Source organism: Salvelinus alpinus, chromosome 4, assembly GCF_045679555.1.
Source record: "Salvelinus alpinus chromosome 4, SLU_Salpinus.1, whole genome shotgun sequence".
NCBI lineage: Eukaryota > Metazoa > Chordata > Actinopteri > Salmoniformes > Salmonidae > Salvelinus > Salvelinus alpinus.
The window spans coordinates 38,615,021-38,629,392 of NC_092089.1; the positions used below are offsets into that span (position 1 = coordinate 38,615,021).

Below are 14,372 nucleotides of genomic sequence, written 5' to 3' on the forward strand. Positions count from 1 at the left end.
AGGGGGACATGATGTCTTCGGCAACGGTCTGAAGGACCTGAACTCCTCACAGAGATGTTGGGCCCAAGTGGACGTCATGTACAGTGAATCTGGAGCTATGGCCGATTACTCCTCATAATAAACAGGATACTCAGATCCTTCTTCGCCAACTTAATCAATCCTGGAAGTAACATGGGAATGTTCATATTTTATTTCTGGATTTAGTCAGGAAGGAGAACAGAGCAGCTACAGTGTTATCTTGACGCACCACACAAGGTATCCGCGCCCGAGAAATACAGTCCGTGCATTGGAAGAGCCAGCGCGTAAAACAGAATGCATGGGTGTCAAAGCAGTAAAATGATCTAGAATTGAGATCTGTATATTGACTGACTTTTATTGTTTGGTGAATTCACGCCAAGGTCGAAGAAAATATAATTATTTGAAAATGAAAGAAAAATCGAAAAATGCTGCCCGGACTCGACGGGAAAAGGAAAATAGTGAATTCTATGAGCTGGCCAAACTATTGCCTTTACCTTCTGCCATCACGTCTCAGCTTGATAAAGCTTCAATTATTCGACTCACAACAAGTTACTTGAAAATGAGAATTGTTTTTCCTGAAGGTAAGGTTATGATATTATTATATTAAACGTTATGTTATATTATGATGATTATTATTAGGCTATTATAACAACCAACGTTTATATTGATGTTATCATAAGTGTTATTAGTGTGTTTAATATTATATTTGTGTTACAGTTATGCTTTTTGTTTTTATTTTGGTGCTAAATATTCATGTTCTTATGCAAGGCTAATAATTCAAATCATAATTCCAAATGTTGCCACATATTATGAAATGACTTTGTTGCCTCATCTATACACTGATATACATGTGCAATGTGTTATATTATAATGTCTTATAATGATGAATTATGTCATGTTATTAACGTTTTAATTCTGCTCATTCTGCAAAACGCCTGTGCTGCCACTTCTCCTTAATTTACACGAATCATTGGGGAATCAATAAGACTACAGTAATTATTGTGTTTACGTATGGGAGATGTGTAGGCCTACATGCATCTAAATTAAGCTATATGTTGCATAACATAACTTGTTAGGCTCAATTAAATTCCATTCAATAATCTCGGCACTGTTGCATGTGAAGGGAATACTTTTATTTACTTATGTTATTTCCCATACTGATATATGGAATAGTTCTATATTTTAGTTGGTTATATATTGTCAAATATAAGCAATCAGAGAGATAGTCAAAATGCCATACGGATGTAAGATTACTTTTGTAGGCCTTTCGAATTATGGCCATGAAATTGTGGCAATATTATTAACTAAGACTAAGACTAAATACAATTCATTGGAATTTATTCTATCAAAATCTAGCATCATGTTTTTCCAAAACAAACTTGATTCATGCCTAAGTAGCCTAAAGCTGGCAACTTTATGCACACAATGTCCTGTGAAATAACTAGTGTGCGCGCGCATACATGGATAACCGACCGTTGTACACACCTCTTTGTCTGTGAAGAATACACTGTGCGTGTCTTTTTACATTTATACACGTGTAGTCCCCTTTCAGAGTCAGGCGACCATGATGCCCCTGGAAGACGATTAGCCGTCATTTGCCACCTTCTCCCCGCGGTCTCAACGGGCCCCTGTTCTGCGTGACCGCTACAGAGCCGCGCCAATTAGCGTCACCCGAGCGACTAGCGGTCTGATCCTTACGAACATATGGGGGCCTTGTAACACTGAGGCAAAGAAGAGAAGCGACTTCTCAAGAATGACTTCTCAAGCTCAGGCTGTTAAGATACACACACACAACAAACAAAAAAACGCACGAGAGTATATGGATTGTGGATTTTGCTTAAAATCGATTCCCCCTGTGTCGAATGTTGTTTTAGGCCTATAGGCCTAACCTATGTATGACGTTGCAAGTGATCAACGATTCATCGCATGCACAGGCGTCTTGGGCGTACCCGTAGATATTATCATATCAGTAAAGTTAATGCAGTCAGTATAAGAAGTGGAACACTGCACGTAATAGGCCTACTGAACATATTTTATCTAAATTCTAATTGACAAATTCCATAAGCACACGCGATTGGTTGTTTTGACATTGTGACAAGTGTCATATCTCGTCTACAGTTAATTTTATCTTCATCAGTGTTTTACTGAGTTGTCCAAGGTCCGCATATCTGGTTTACACTATACACCTACTTCAAATTGGGGGATTCTTCACGAACTAAAAACAAAAAAAGACCATGATTTGGGGGATTTTCACGAAATTGAATCCATAGAAGGGTCCTTTAGAGGAAGAATTGTTGACATATATTTGATATTTGTATATTAAAGCATAATTGAGACATAAAGACTTGAATGCCGAATATTTGTGACATTTTCGACTTACCCAGGCCTCCTTTAAGACTCTATAATGTTTAATCTGTAGGTGCTACAAAGCAGAAATTGGTTTCATATGAAGCTTTGCCACTTGCTCTGTGATATTAGTAGTATTTTGATTTTAATAACAATTTTATTACATTAATTTATAACAATTAAAAAAAAAAAATTGGGTTATTTTTTTTTCAATATAGGCCTATGGTTTAACATAGTACAGATCTACCTACTCTACAGGCATATCAAAGTTCCAGAGTGGGATCTCTGCTAGTTTTAAATTTATGGACCATTTTATACAGAGAAATTGACAAAGTAGGCAATGTAGCCAATCACAGCCTTCCTTTTACTTGCATCATTGGCCTTTCTATGGAGTTTTTCCAAGCCACGGTGCTTCTACACCTGCATTGCTTGCTGTTTGGGGTTTTAGGCTGGGTTTCTGTACAGCACTTCGAGATATTAGCTGATGTACAAAGGGCTATATAAAATAAACTTGATTTGATTTGATTGCACATCCTGCAAATCACCAGCAGAGGGCGACCATTTTTAATCCATTTTCACATTCCCTCATTGATAATACTTAGAAATGACTCTAAAAGTAGCAGAGATCCCAGTCTGGAACTTTGACAGGCTGTAGAGTATATAGAGAAATTAGCCATCCAAAACGGTAGCCTATATTTTCAATGTTCATGTTTATATTTTTCAATATTAATACATTTGTCATACATTTTTATAAAAATTATATAGCTGATATCACAGAGCAAACAGTAAAGCTTCATATGACACCAATCTTTGCTTTGTAGCACCTACAGATGAAACATTATGGAGTCTTAAAGGAGGCCTGGCTAAGACGAAAATGTCAGAAATATTCCAACTTCAATTAATTATTTCTCAATCATGCTTTAAGATACAAATGTCAAATATATGTCAACAATCCTTTCTCCAAAGGACCCTACTTTCGATTACATCTAGTGAAAATCCCCAAAATCTGGCCACTCCAATCTGTCCCCTATACATTTTAAATCGATGAGCCATGATAACCATAGAAGTTAAATTGGTACAGGATTCACGGGTGCAACAAATATAGCCTCTTACAAGGCACGCCTCAAAATATGTTAATGAGCCAGAAACAACAATAGGCCTACCATGCACCCACTAGTGGTTAAAAGGTTTTTGGCGCTCCAAAGATACGTTTTTTATTTTTTATTGTTGATAATACCTAAAATGTCAGTTTTCCGTTACAGTGTAGGCTAAAGGCTATCATAGATTATCAACTTAAGCTCGTTATAGATAGGCCCGCCTACTCTTTAATATTGATAAAAGAGGAGTGTAGAACAAAATGTAAACCAGAAATAGTCTATCTAGTGTTAGTAGCCTATTCTCACCAGAAGCTCATTTCAGTCACAGTTTGTCTGGGTGAATGGAATGATGAGGAAATTATGACAGGACTATGCTTAATTCGTTTTTTTATCACCGTTTTAATAGGCTACAGCTCACCGTTTCCACACTTGATAAGGAAACAAAGCATGCGGTCGTTTCCCAAGACAAGCATATGGTAAAATAAACTGATGAATAATTGAAGCTACAGTCTCACAGGGAGGAGGGGATAGTGGCTGTATGGGGGAATCTTCTGTATACTCAGTTTAGGAGGGTCCTGTCACGGATGCGTTTTACGATCCGTATTGCGAGCCATGTGCGTTCCTCATTAAATAGCCTCTGCTGTTTTAAAGGGCTGTCCAAACACACACTGCTGCGAGGAGTGCAAAGCGAATCGCCTTGAAACACGACGTCGAATTAGGCCCGGAAAGTGACAGGGTTTATTGCAAAGAAAATGTTCCGAGTATTCGCCAGTAAAATATTATATGAAAATGTATAGAGGTGAGAGGGTTTTATGGCCGTTATTGACAGCGAGCGGTCAATAACCTTTGCTCCACCCCATGTTGTCCCACCGAGTTGAATTACAAGTCACATCAGAGAGAGCGGGAGAGCGGGAGAGACGTGTTGATGCGTTTGTTTTTCTGAAGTCTTCCGCCGCTGTTAGATTAATCGAAAAGACAAACAGACATACAATGCGTATTTGGGCCACCTCACATTTTATTTGGTTCTACAAAATGTTTTGACATTAAATAACCATAACAGCAAACCATGTGTCTGGCTTATCAGGCGTTGGTGGCGCAAAAAGGCAATATTAAAATCATAATTCCAATATAGGACATTATTAGGCCTAGCCCATTTCTTGGAAGGATTTTAAAACTTTTTATATTCCTATACCTTGTTGAAACCTGCACAATTAATGGGACACGATATATGTGTGTGTAGACCTACAAAAATATATTATGCTTCTTCTAAGAGCTGAGGCCCGTGTAAATAATGATCTAAATCTGTTGTGGACGCGCACGTGAGCAAAATAACAAATTGAGCTCAGAGAAACTGGGAGCTTTTTCAACTGCAATTTTATAGGAGACGAATACAATTTTCTAGCCATGCATGCGGGCAATTGAACACTCTTTCAGGACAGGGCTCTCCAGACTAATCTTTGAGTCGTCACTAACACCTCTTTTGTTTGAAATGTAGGCCTACTTTTGTTCAGTTTGGACCACTTCATGTCACAGGAGTATCTTTAGATCCTATTTCTGAATGTAATGCCCAATTTAGTGATTATCTTAAGCGCGCGTTGATGTCGAAGAGAGCCTAATTCCCTGCGGTAGGTCAAGTGCGAGCACCTAAAGGCCCCAGCTCGAGCTCCCACACAGATTACCATGGCGCGGAGAGGAAAGGAGTAATTTGTTTGTTTCAGTTGTGTAAACGTGAAGTGCATTTTTAGTTAATATTAAAATGCGAAACGTTTTTGTTTGTTGTTGTGATCTTTGCACGGGCACGTGTTTGATTTCGTATGGAATTTGCATTGCAATCGGGATTGCGCGGTGGTTTACCGGGGACAGCAACTCTTATTTGCTTTATCGAACTTTGTTGGTTCCTTCGGGTGTGCGGTGGAGATTTGCACGTTCAATGTCTTGCCAACCTGTTTACAGTCCAGTCATCGCTGTGAAATCAGGTGTGCTCAACTGAACGAATAATATTAGGTTTTTAAATATAGACCCAAACATTATATTTATTTCAAGTGTGAATATGAATATTATTCACACTAAAATCATTGATTTTAACGCTGATAGCCATATTATTACATTTACACAATTACGTCGAAAATGAATAATGCATCTCAAAGGCATCCTCTCTATAAAGAGAGATATTAGGCCTATGTAAGATTATTATTGTCATGTTTGGTTATTATGATGATGAGTATTATTATGTCGCTTTTATTGTAACTTATGTACATTTATTCTAAAATACAAAACTGATATTCACTTATGTTCCCATGTGTGTTGCAGGTCTGGGAGAGTCCTGGGGCCACGTGAGTCGGACCAGAACTCTGGATAATGTTGGGCGAGAGCTGGGATCACATCTGTTACAGGTGGGATCACATATCCTACAGGTGCAGACTTATTTTAATTATGAACGCCATTTTTATCTTTGGAATATAATAGAAATGTAAAAAAAAATGTCGAATGGTAAACGTGTTTTTATTATTGTAAATTCTGTACATATTACTTCATTTTTATTGTATTATTATCATCATTATCTCACGTGAGAGCAGCAGTTGTCGCAGTTATCCATATTTTAAAGGGAGAGTGATTTTCTTCCTCACAACATCTCCCTCCTGCTGCTCTCATTCTTGTGGATATAAATCTGGAAATATCTTCAACGCATTCATAGTCACGCGCTGCGCCTCTCTTCTCTCCTCCAGGAGTCTCTAGTTAACAAGGGTTCGTTCCTACATGATCGTAACAACACTAAATGCAACACAGCAAAAGTACCATGGCCTAGTAGTTATAGTATAGTCGAAGTTCTAGACTATAATAATGATATTAATAAGTATGCAGACATTATTAGTGTGTTTCTATTGATAATTTCAAGGTAATTAATCATTTCTAGATAATGAATTTGGATACATTGAACAAAATTTTATTATTATTATTATGATGCTAATTGGTAACAACCTTTTTGATACAGTCAACCGATAAAAAAACACAATGCTACGATGCTGTCATAGACGTGTCTCTGATATTTTCCTTATTTTGTATTGACAACAGATTGATTGATTATCAATTTGAGAAATTAAATGATCTAATAACCTGTATAGTAGCACTAATATGTAGGCCTAGCTAGGCAAAGATCTACACACATTTTGTCCACATTGGACCTAATTAATATATACATTACATTTATTTTTCAGACGTTGGACGGGTTCATTTTTGTGGTTGCTCCTGACGGGAAAGTAATGTACATATCTGAAACAGCATCGGTCCATTTGGGTTTATCACAGGTAGGCTGCTACACAATCCGTCTTTATTTCGATTAAATTGATTGCTTTATTTTGCATTCGATTTAAATTGATCCTTGTGCTTTGTGCTACAGTAGCGTTAGCCTATAGTCCTATGTTTTACGTTTCTTGAAAACAATGACTAAACGTGTATTTTAACAGGTAGAGCTGACCGGAAATAGTATTTACGAGTACATCCACCCCGCTGACCACGACGAAATGACAGCCGTGCTGACAGCTCACCAACCCTGCCACTCGCACTTTGTCCAAGGTATGGTAGCCTGTGTGTGCTATGTTGACTGACTGACTGAGCACTGAATCATGTGTCATGGTATTTACATTATATGGTCGTCTTTGATTGCGTTTTCTCTCTGTCTTTGAAGAATATGAAATGGAACGTTCGTTTTTCTTGAGAATGAAATGCGTCCTCGCGAAAAGAAATGCTGGTCTGACGTGTGGTGGATACAAGGTAGGCCTATGTTGCTGCCATCTTTCTCAATGTCGAAGATGTTAGATTATATAGTCAGTCATTCCACTTTGTGTTTATGGTGTGACTGAATTGTTGATAGTTGGCACATGGTCTTTATAATTGAAGCCTATATTTTAAACTTCTCTGGCAAACTGCAGTTGGTTTTTGAAAAATCCATCAAACTGTAGTTTTAGCCCTGCTAGAAACTCTCCGTTCCCATGCAGTCCATAATAACAGAAATCTCTTGCAATACCTCTAAACTGGTTGAATACATATTTCCATATGTGTATTCTTATATATTGTAAGCCTTCATGCATATTTGTGTGTACAATTGTGTCAGGTGATCCACTGCAGCGGGTACCTAAAGATCCGTCAGTACAGCCTGGACATGTCTCCATTTGATGGCTGCTATCAGAACGTGGGCTTGGTGGCGGTGGGCCACTCTCTACCCCCTAGCGCTGTCACTGAAATCAAACTACACAGCAACATGTTCATGTTCAGAGCCAGCCTGGATATGAAGCTCATCTTCCTCGACTCCAGGTAAATACAGCATTTAACGCCACTCACACACTGGAGAAGCTTAGTGGTCCCAAATAAGGTTCCACTTTAAACAACTTCTAACGGCTTTGTTGAGCATTCATAACATCTTCATAAACACTACATAGATGCATGAGTAGTCATACACATCTGAAATAATGAGGAAGATGCAGAAATTGGGTACGTTCTGTATGCATATGTATCTGTAATTCTGAGCGTGTGTATTTAATATTGTGTATGTCCCAGGGTAGCTGAGCTGACGGGCTATGAGCCCCAGGATCTTATAGAGAAGACGCTCTATCATCATGTCCATAGCTGTGACTCCTTCCACCTGAGATGTGCACACCACTTGTGTGAGTTAGGTTTGTTTTGCTCTCCTACAGTTACTATCTCCCAGTCCTCAGCACTAGAATTTTCTATCTGTGATATATTAACAGTGTAGTGGCAATAGTAATACAAAAGGCATAACTAACACCACTGTCTGTGCTGAATGTTATACAGATATCTAATGTACTTACAGTGCATTCGGAAACTATTCAGACCCCTTGAATTTTTCCACATTTTGTTACTTATTCTAAAATGGATTAAATAGTTTTTTCCCCCTCATGTAACTACCCGCAATACCCCATAATGACAAAGCAAAAAACGTTTTTTAGACACTTTTGCAAATGTGTTAAAAATAAAAACTGATATCATATTTACGTAAGTATTTAGAACCTTTACTCAATACTTTGTTGAAGCGCTTTTGGCAGTGATTGCAGCATTGAGGCTTCTTGAGTATGGCGCTACAAGCTTGGCGCACCTGTATTTGGGAGTTTCTCCCATTCTTCTCTGCAGTTCATCTCAAGCTCTGTCAGGTTGGATGGGGAGCGTTGCTATCACAGCTATTTTCAGGTCTCTCCATAGACGTTCGATCGGGTTCAAGTCTTGGTTCTGGCTGGGCCACTCAAGGACATTCAGAAACTTGTCCCGAAGCCACTTCTGCGTGGTCTTGGCTGTGTGCTTAGGGTCGTTGTCCTGTTGGAAGGTGAACCTTCACCCCAGTCTGAGGTCCTAAGTGCATTGGAGCAGGTTTTTATCAAGGATCTCGCTGTACTTTGCTCCGTTCATCCTTCCCTCAATCCTGACTAGTCTCCTAGTCCCTGCCACTGAAAAACATCCCCACAGCATGATGCTGCCACCACCGTGCTTCACCTTAGGGATGGTGCCAGGTTTACTCCAGACATGACGCTTGGCATTCAGGCCAAAGAGTTCAATCTTGGATTCGTCAGACCAGAGAATCTTGTTTCTCATGGTCTGAGTCTTTAGGTGCCTTTTGCCAAAGTAGGCTGTCTTGTGCCTTTTACTGAGGAGTGGCTTCCGTCTGGCCGCTCTACCATAAAGGCCTGATTGGTGGAGTGCTGCAGAGATGGTTGTCCTTCTGGAAGGATCTCCCATCTCCACAGAGGAACTCTGGAGCTCTGAGTGACAATCGGGTTCTTAGTCACCTCCCTGACTAAGGCCCTTCTCCCCTGATTGCTCAGTTTGGTGGTTCCAAACTTCTTCTATTTAAGAATGATGGAGGCCACTGTGTTCTTGGGGACCTTCAATGCTGCAGACATTTTTTGGTGCTTCGACACAATCCTATTTTGACCTCATGGCTTGGTTTTTGCTGTGACACGCATTGTCAACTGTGGGACCTTATATAGATAGGTGTGTGCCTTTCCAAATCATGTCCAATCAGTTGAATTTACCACAAGTGGACTCCAATCAAGTTGTAGAAACATCTCAAGGATGATCAATGAAACAGGATGCACCTGAGCTCAATTTCGAGTCTCATAGCAAAGGGTCTGAATACGCATGTAAATAAGGTATTTCTAAAAACCTGTTTTCGCTTTGTAATTATGGGGTATTGTGATTTTTATTTAATTTAATACATTTTAAAACAAGGATGTAACGTAACAAAATGTGAAAAAAGTCAAGGGGTCTGAATACTTTCTGAATGCACTGTAATTGTACTTTAATAAATGCTTTACATCACATGAAACAAAGTGCCTTTTTTTCCATTTCTAAATTGTTTTATGAACTATCTGATTGATATTATAGTTTCACGTCACCCGAGTCTAAAATATTATCTGACAAATAAAATATCATCTTTTTTAATAATGTCTTATCAGTTCTAATATATTTTGTGTATATGACAGTGTAATTGCAATAACTTGTTCTACTTAGAACAACATCCATCCTCTCACAAAAATGGCGCCGGAAGAAATGGCAGCAGTTTTATGGGCGCCCAACCAATTGTGCTATTATGTGTTTCTTTTCGCGTTATTTGTAACTTATTTGGTACATAATGTTTCTGCAACCGTATCTTACGGCAGACAAGAGCTTCTGGATATCAAGAGAGCGATCAGTACCTCGGATTAGACAAAGATTTTTTCAGCAACAAGTAAGACTCACATGATATTCTCCAAACACCCGGCAGGGCCGACATCCCAGTTATTCGCAAGAGGAAGCGACGCAGGAACAGAAGACGAATAGGCGGATGCCTCGTCAGGACCCGCAGAAGGCGAGTGGGAAAGCTGCCGTTACCTTCAATATTACTCGCCAACGTGCAATCATTGGACAATAAATTAGGCGAGGTACGATCACGAATATCCTACCAACGGGACCTCAAAAACTTGAATATCCTATGTTTCACGAAATCGTGGCTGAATGATGACATGGATATTCAGCTAGCGGGATATACGCTTCACCGGCAAGATAGAACAGCACACTCCAGTAAGACGAGGGGGGGGGGCGGTCTGTGCATATTTGTAAACAACAGCTGGTGCACGAAATCTAAGGAAGTCTCTAGATTTTGCTCACCTGAAGTAGAGTATATTGTGATAAATTGCAGGCCACACTACTTGCCTAGAGAGTTCTCAGCTATACTTTTCGTGGCTGTTTATTTACCACCACAAACAGATGCTGGCACTAAGACCGCACTCAGTCATCTGTATAAGGAAATAAGCAAACAGGAAACCACTCACCCAGAGATGGCGCTCCTAGTGGCCGGAGAATTTAATGCAGGGAAACTTAAATCAGTTCTATCAAATCTCTATCAACATGTTAAATGTGCAACCAGAGGGAAAACAATTCTAGATCACCTGCACTCCACACACAGAGACGCGTACAAAGCTCTCCCTCGCCCTCCATTTGGTGAATCCGACCACAACTCTATCCTCCTGATTTAAAGCAGGAAGCACCAGTGACTCGGTCTATAAAAAAAGTGGTCAGATGAAGCAGATGCTAAACTACAGGACTGTTTTGCTATTACAGACTGGAACATGTTCCGGGATTCTTCCGATGACATTGAGGAATACACCACATCAGTCACTGGCTTTATCAATAAGTGCATCGAAGATGTTGTCCCCACAGTGAATGTACGTACATACCCCAACCAGAAGCAATGGATTACAGGCAACATTCGCACTGAGCTAAAGGGTAGAGCTGCCGCTTTCAAGGTGCGGGACTCTAACCCGGAAGCTTACAAGAAATCCCGCTATGCCCTGCGACGAACCATCAAACAGGCAAAGCGTGAATACAGGGCTAAGATTGAATCATACTACACCAGCTCCGACGCTTGTCGGATGTGGCAGGGCTTGCAAACTATTACAGACTACAAAGGGAAGCACAGCCGCAAGCTGCCCAGTGACACGAGCCTAACAGACGAGCTAAATCACTTCTATGCTCGCTTTGAGGCAAGAAACACTAAGGCATATATGAGAGCATCAGCTGTTCCGGATTACTGTGTGATCACGCTCTCCGTAGCCGACGTGAGTAAGACCCTTAAACTGGTCAACATACACAAGGCTGCGGGGCCAGACAGATTACCAGGACGTGTGCTCCAGGCATGTGCTGACCAACTGGCAGGTGTCTTCACTGACAATTTCAACATGTCCCTGATTGAGTCTGTAATACCAACATGTTTCAAGCAGATCACCATAGTCCCTGTGCCCAATTTTACTAAGGCAACCTGCCTAAATGACTACAGGCCCGTAGCACTCATGTCCGTAGCCATGAAGTGCTTTGAAAGGCTGGTAATGGCTCACATCAACACCATTATCCCAGAAACCCTAGACACACTCCAATTTGCATACCGCCCAAACAGATCCACAGATGATGCAATCTCTATTGCCCTCCACACTGCCCTTTCCCACCTGGACAAAAGGAACACCTATGTGAGAATGCTATTCATTGACTACAGCTCAGTGTTCAACACCATAGTACCCTCAAAGCTCATCACTAAGCTAAGGAACCTGGGACTAAACTCCTCCATCTGCAACTGGATCCTGGACTTCCTGACGGGCCGCCCCCAGGTGGTGAGGGTAGGTAGCAACACATCTGCCACGCTGATCCTCAACACTGGAGCTCCCCAGGGGTGTGTGCTCAGTCCCCTCCTGTACTCCCTGTTCACCCACGACTGCATGGCCAGGCACAACTCCAACACCATCATTAAGTTTGCAGATGACACAACAGGCCTGATTACCGACAGCGACGAGACAGCCTATAGGGAGGAGGTCAGAGACCTGGCCGGGTGGTGCCAGAATAACAACCTCTCCCTCAACGTAACCAAGACTAAGGAGATGATTGTGGACTACAGGAAAAGGAGCACCGAGCAGGCCCCCATTCTCATCGACGGGGCTGTAGTGGAGCAGGTTGAGAGCTTAAAGTTCCTTGGTGTCCACATCAACAACAAACTAGAATGGTCCAAACACACCAAGACAGTCGTGAAGAGGGCACGACAAAGCCTATTTCCCCTCAGGAAACTAAAAAGATTTGGCATGGGTCCTGAGATCCTCAAAAGGTTCTACAGCTCGAACATTGAGAGCATCCTGACCGGTTATATCACTGCCTGATACGGCAATTGCTCGGCCTCCGACCGCAAGGCACTTTAGAGGGTAGTGCGTACGGCCCAGTACATCACTGGGTCTAAGCTGCCTGCCATCCAGGACCTCTACACCAGGCGGTGTCAGAGGAAGGCCCTAAATATTGTCAAAGATCCCAGCCACCCCAGTCATAGACTGTTCTCTCTAATACCGCATGGCAAGCGGTACCGGAGTGCCAAGTCTAGAATAAAAAGACTTCTCAACAGTTTTTACCCCCCAAGCCATAAGACTTCTGAACAGGTAATCAAATGGTTACCCGGACTATTTCCATTGTGTGCCCCACCCCTCCAACCCCTCTTTTACGCTGCTGCTACTCTCTGTTTATCATATATGCATAGTCACTTTAACTATACATTCATGTACATACTACCTCAATTGGCCCAACCAACCAGTGCTCCTGCACATTGGCTTACCGGGCTATCTGCATTGTGTCCCACCACCCGCCAACCCCTCTTTTTACGCTACTGCTACTCTCTGTTCATCATATATGCATAGCCACTTTAAACATACCTACATGTACATACTACCTCAATAAGCCTGACTAACCGGTGTCTGTATATAACCTTGCTACTGTTATTTTCAAATGTCTTTTTACTGTTTTATTTCTTTACTTACACACACACACACACACACACACACACACACACACACACACACACACACACACACACACCTTTTTTTCGCACTATTGGTTAGAGCCTGTAAGTAAGCATTTCACTGTAAGGTCTACACCTGTTGTATTCGGCGCACGCGACAAATAAACTTTGATTTGATTTGATGTTGCACTACAATCATATCATCCAATTATGTTATACAGTTGAAGTCGGAAGTTTACATACACTTAGGTTGGAGTCATTAAAACTTACTCCACACATTTCTTGTTAACAAACTGTAGTTTTGGCAAGTCGGTTAGGATATCTACTTTGTGCATGACACAAGTAATTTTTCCAACAATTGTTTACAGACAGATTATTTCACTTATCATTCGCTGTATCACAATTCTAGTAGGTCAGAAGTTTACATACACTAAGGTGACTCTGCCTTTAAACAGCTTGGAAAATTCCAGAAAATGATGCCATGGCTTTAGAAGTTTCTGATAGGCTAATTGACATAATTTGAGTCAATTGGTGGCATACCTGTGGATGTATTTTAAGGCCTACCTTCAAATTCAGTGATTCTTTGCTTGACGTCATGGGAAAATGTAAATAAATCAGCCAAGACCTCAGAAAAAAATTGTAGACCTCCACAAGTCTGGTTCATCTTTGGGAGCAATTTCCAAATGCCTGAAGATACCACGTTCATCTGTACAAACAATAGTCGGCAAGTATAAACACCACGGGACCACACAGCCGTCATACCGCTCACGAAGGAGATGCGTTCTGTCTCCTAGAGATGAACGTACTTTGGTGCGAAAAGTGCAAATCAATCCCAGAACAACAGGAAAGGACCTTGTGAAGATGCTGGAGGAAACAGGTACAAAAGTATCAATATCCACAGTAAAATGAGTCCTATATCGACATAACCTAAAACGCCGCTCAGCAAGGAAGAACCAACTGCTCCAAAACCTCCATAAAAAAGCCAGACTACAGTTTGCAACTGCATATGGGGACAAAGATCATACTTTTTGAAGAAATGTCCTCTGGTCTGATGAAACAAAAATATAACCGTTTGGCCATAATGACCATCGTTATGT

The 14,372-nt window shown here is 40.9% G+C and overlaps 1 protein-coding gene across 1 annotated transcript in view; it reads left to right on the forward strand.

Moving 5' to 3' along the window:
* Positions 1 to 14,372, forward strand: part of LOC139573489 (single-minded homolog 1-A-like) — a 28,022-nt gene that overhangs the window by 523 nt on the left and 13,127 nt on the right. The window contains exons 2-8 of the mRNA XM_071396981.1: positions 3 to 599; positions 5,772 to 5,875; positions 6,677 to 6,766; positions 6,926 to 7,034; positions 7,147 to 7,232; positions 7,573 to 7,772; positions 8,016 to 8,122. Coding sequence (XP_071253082.1) covers positions 425 to 599; positions 5,772 to 5,875; positions 6,677 to 6,766; positions 6,926 to 7,034; positions 7,147 to 7,232; positions 7,573 to 7,772; positions 8,016 to 8,122 — 871 coding nt within the window. The 5' untranslated portion in view covers positions 3 to 424. The remainder of the gene's footprint in view (positions 1 to 2; positions 600 to 5,771; positions 5,876 to 6,676; positions 6,767 to 6,925; positions 7,035 to 7,146; positions 7,233 to 7,572; positions 7,773 to 8,015; positions 8,123 to 14,372) is intronic.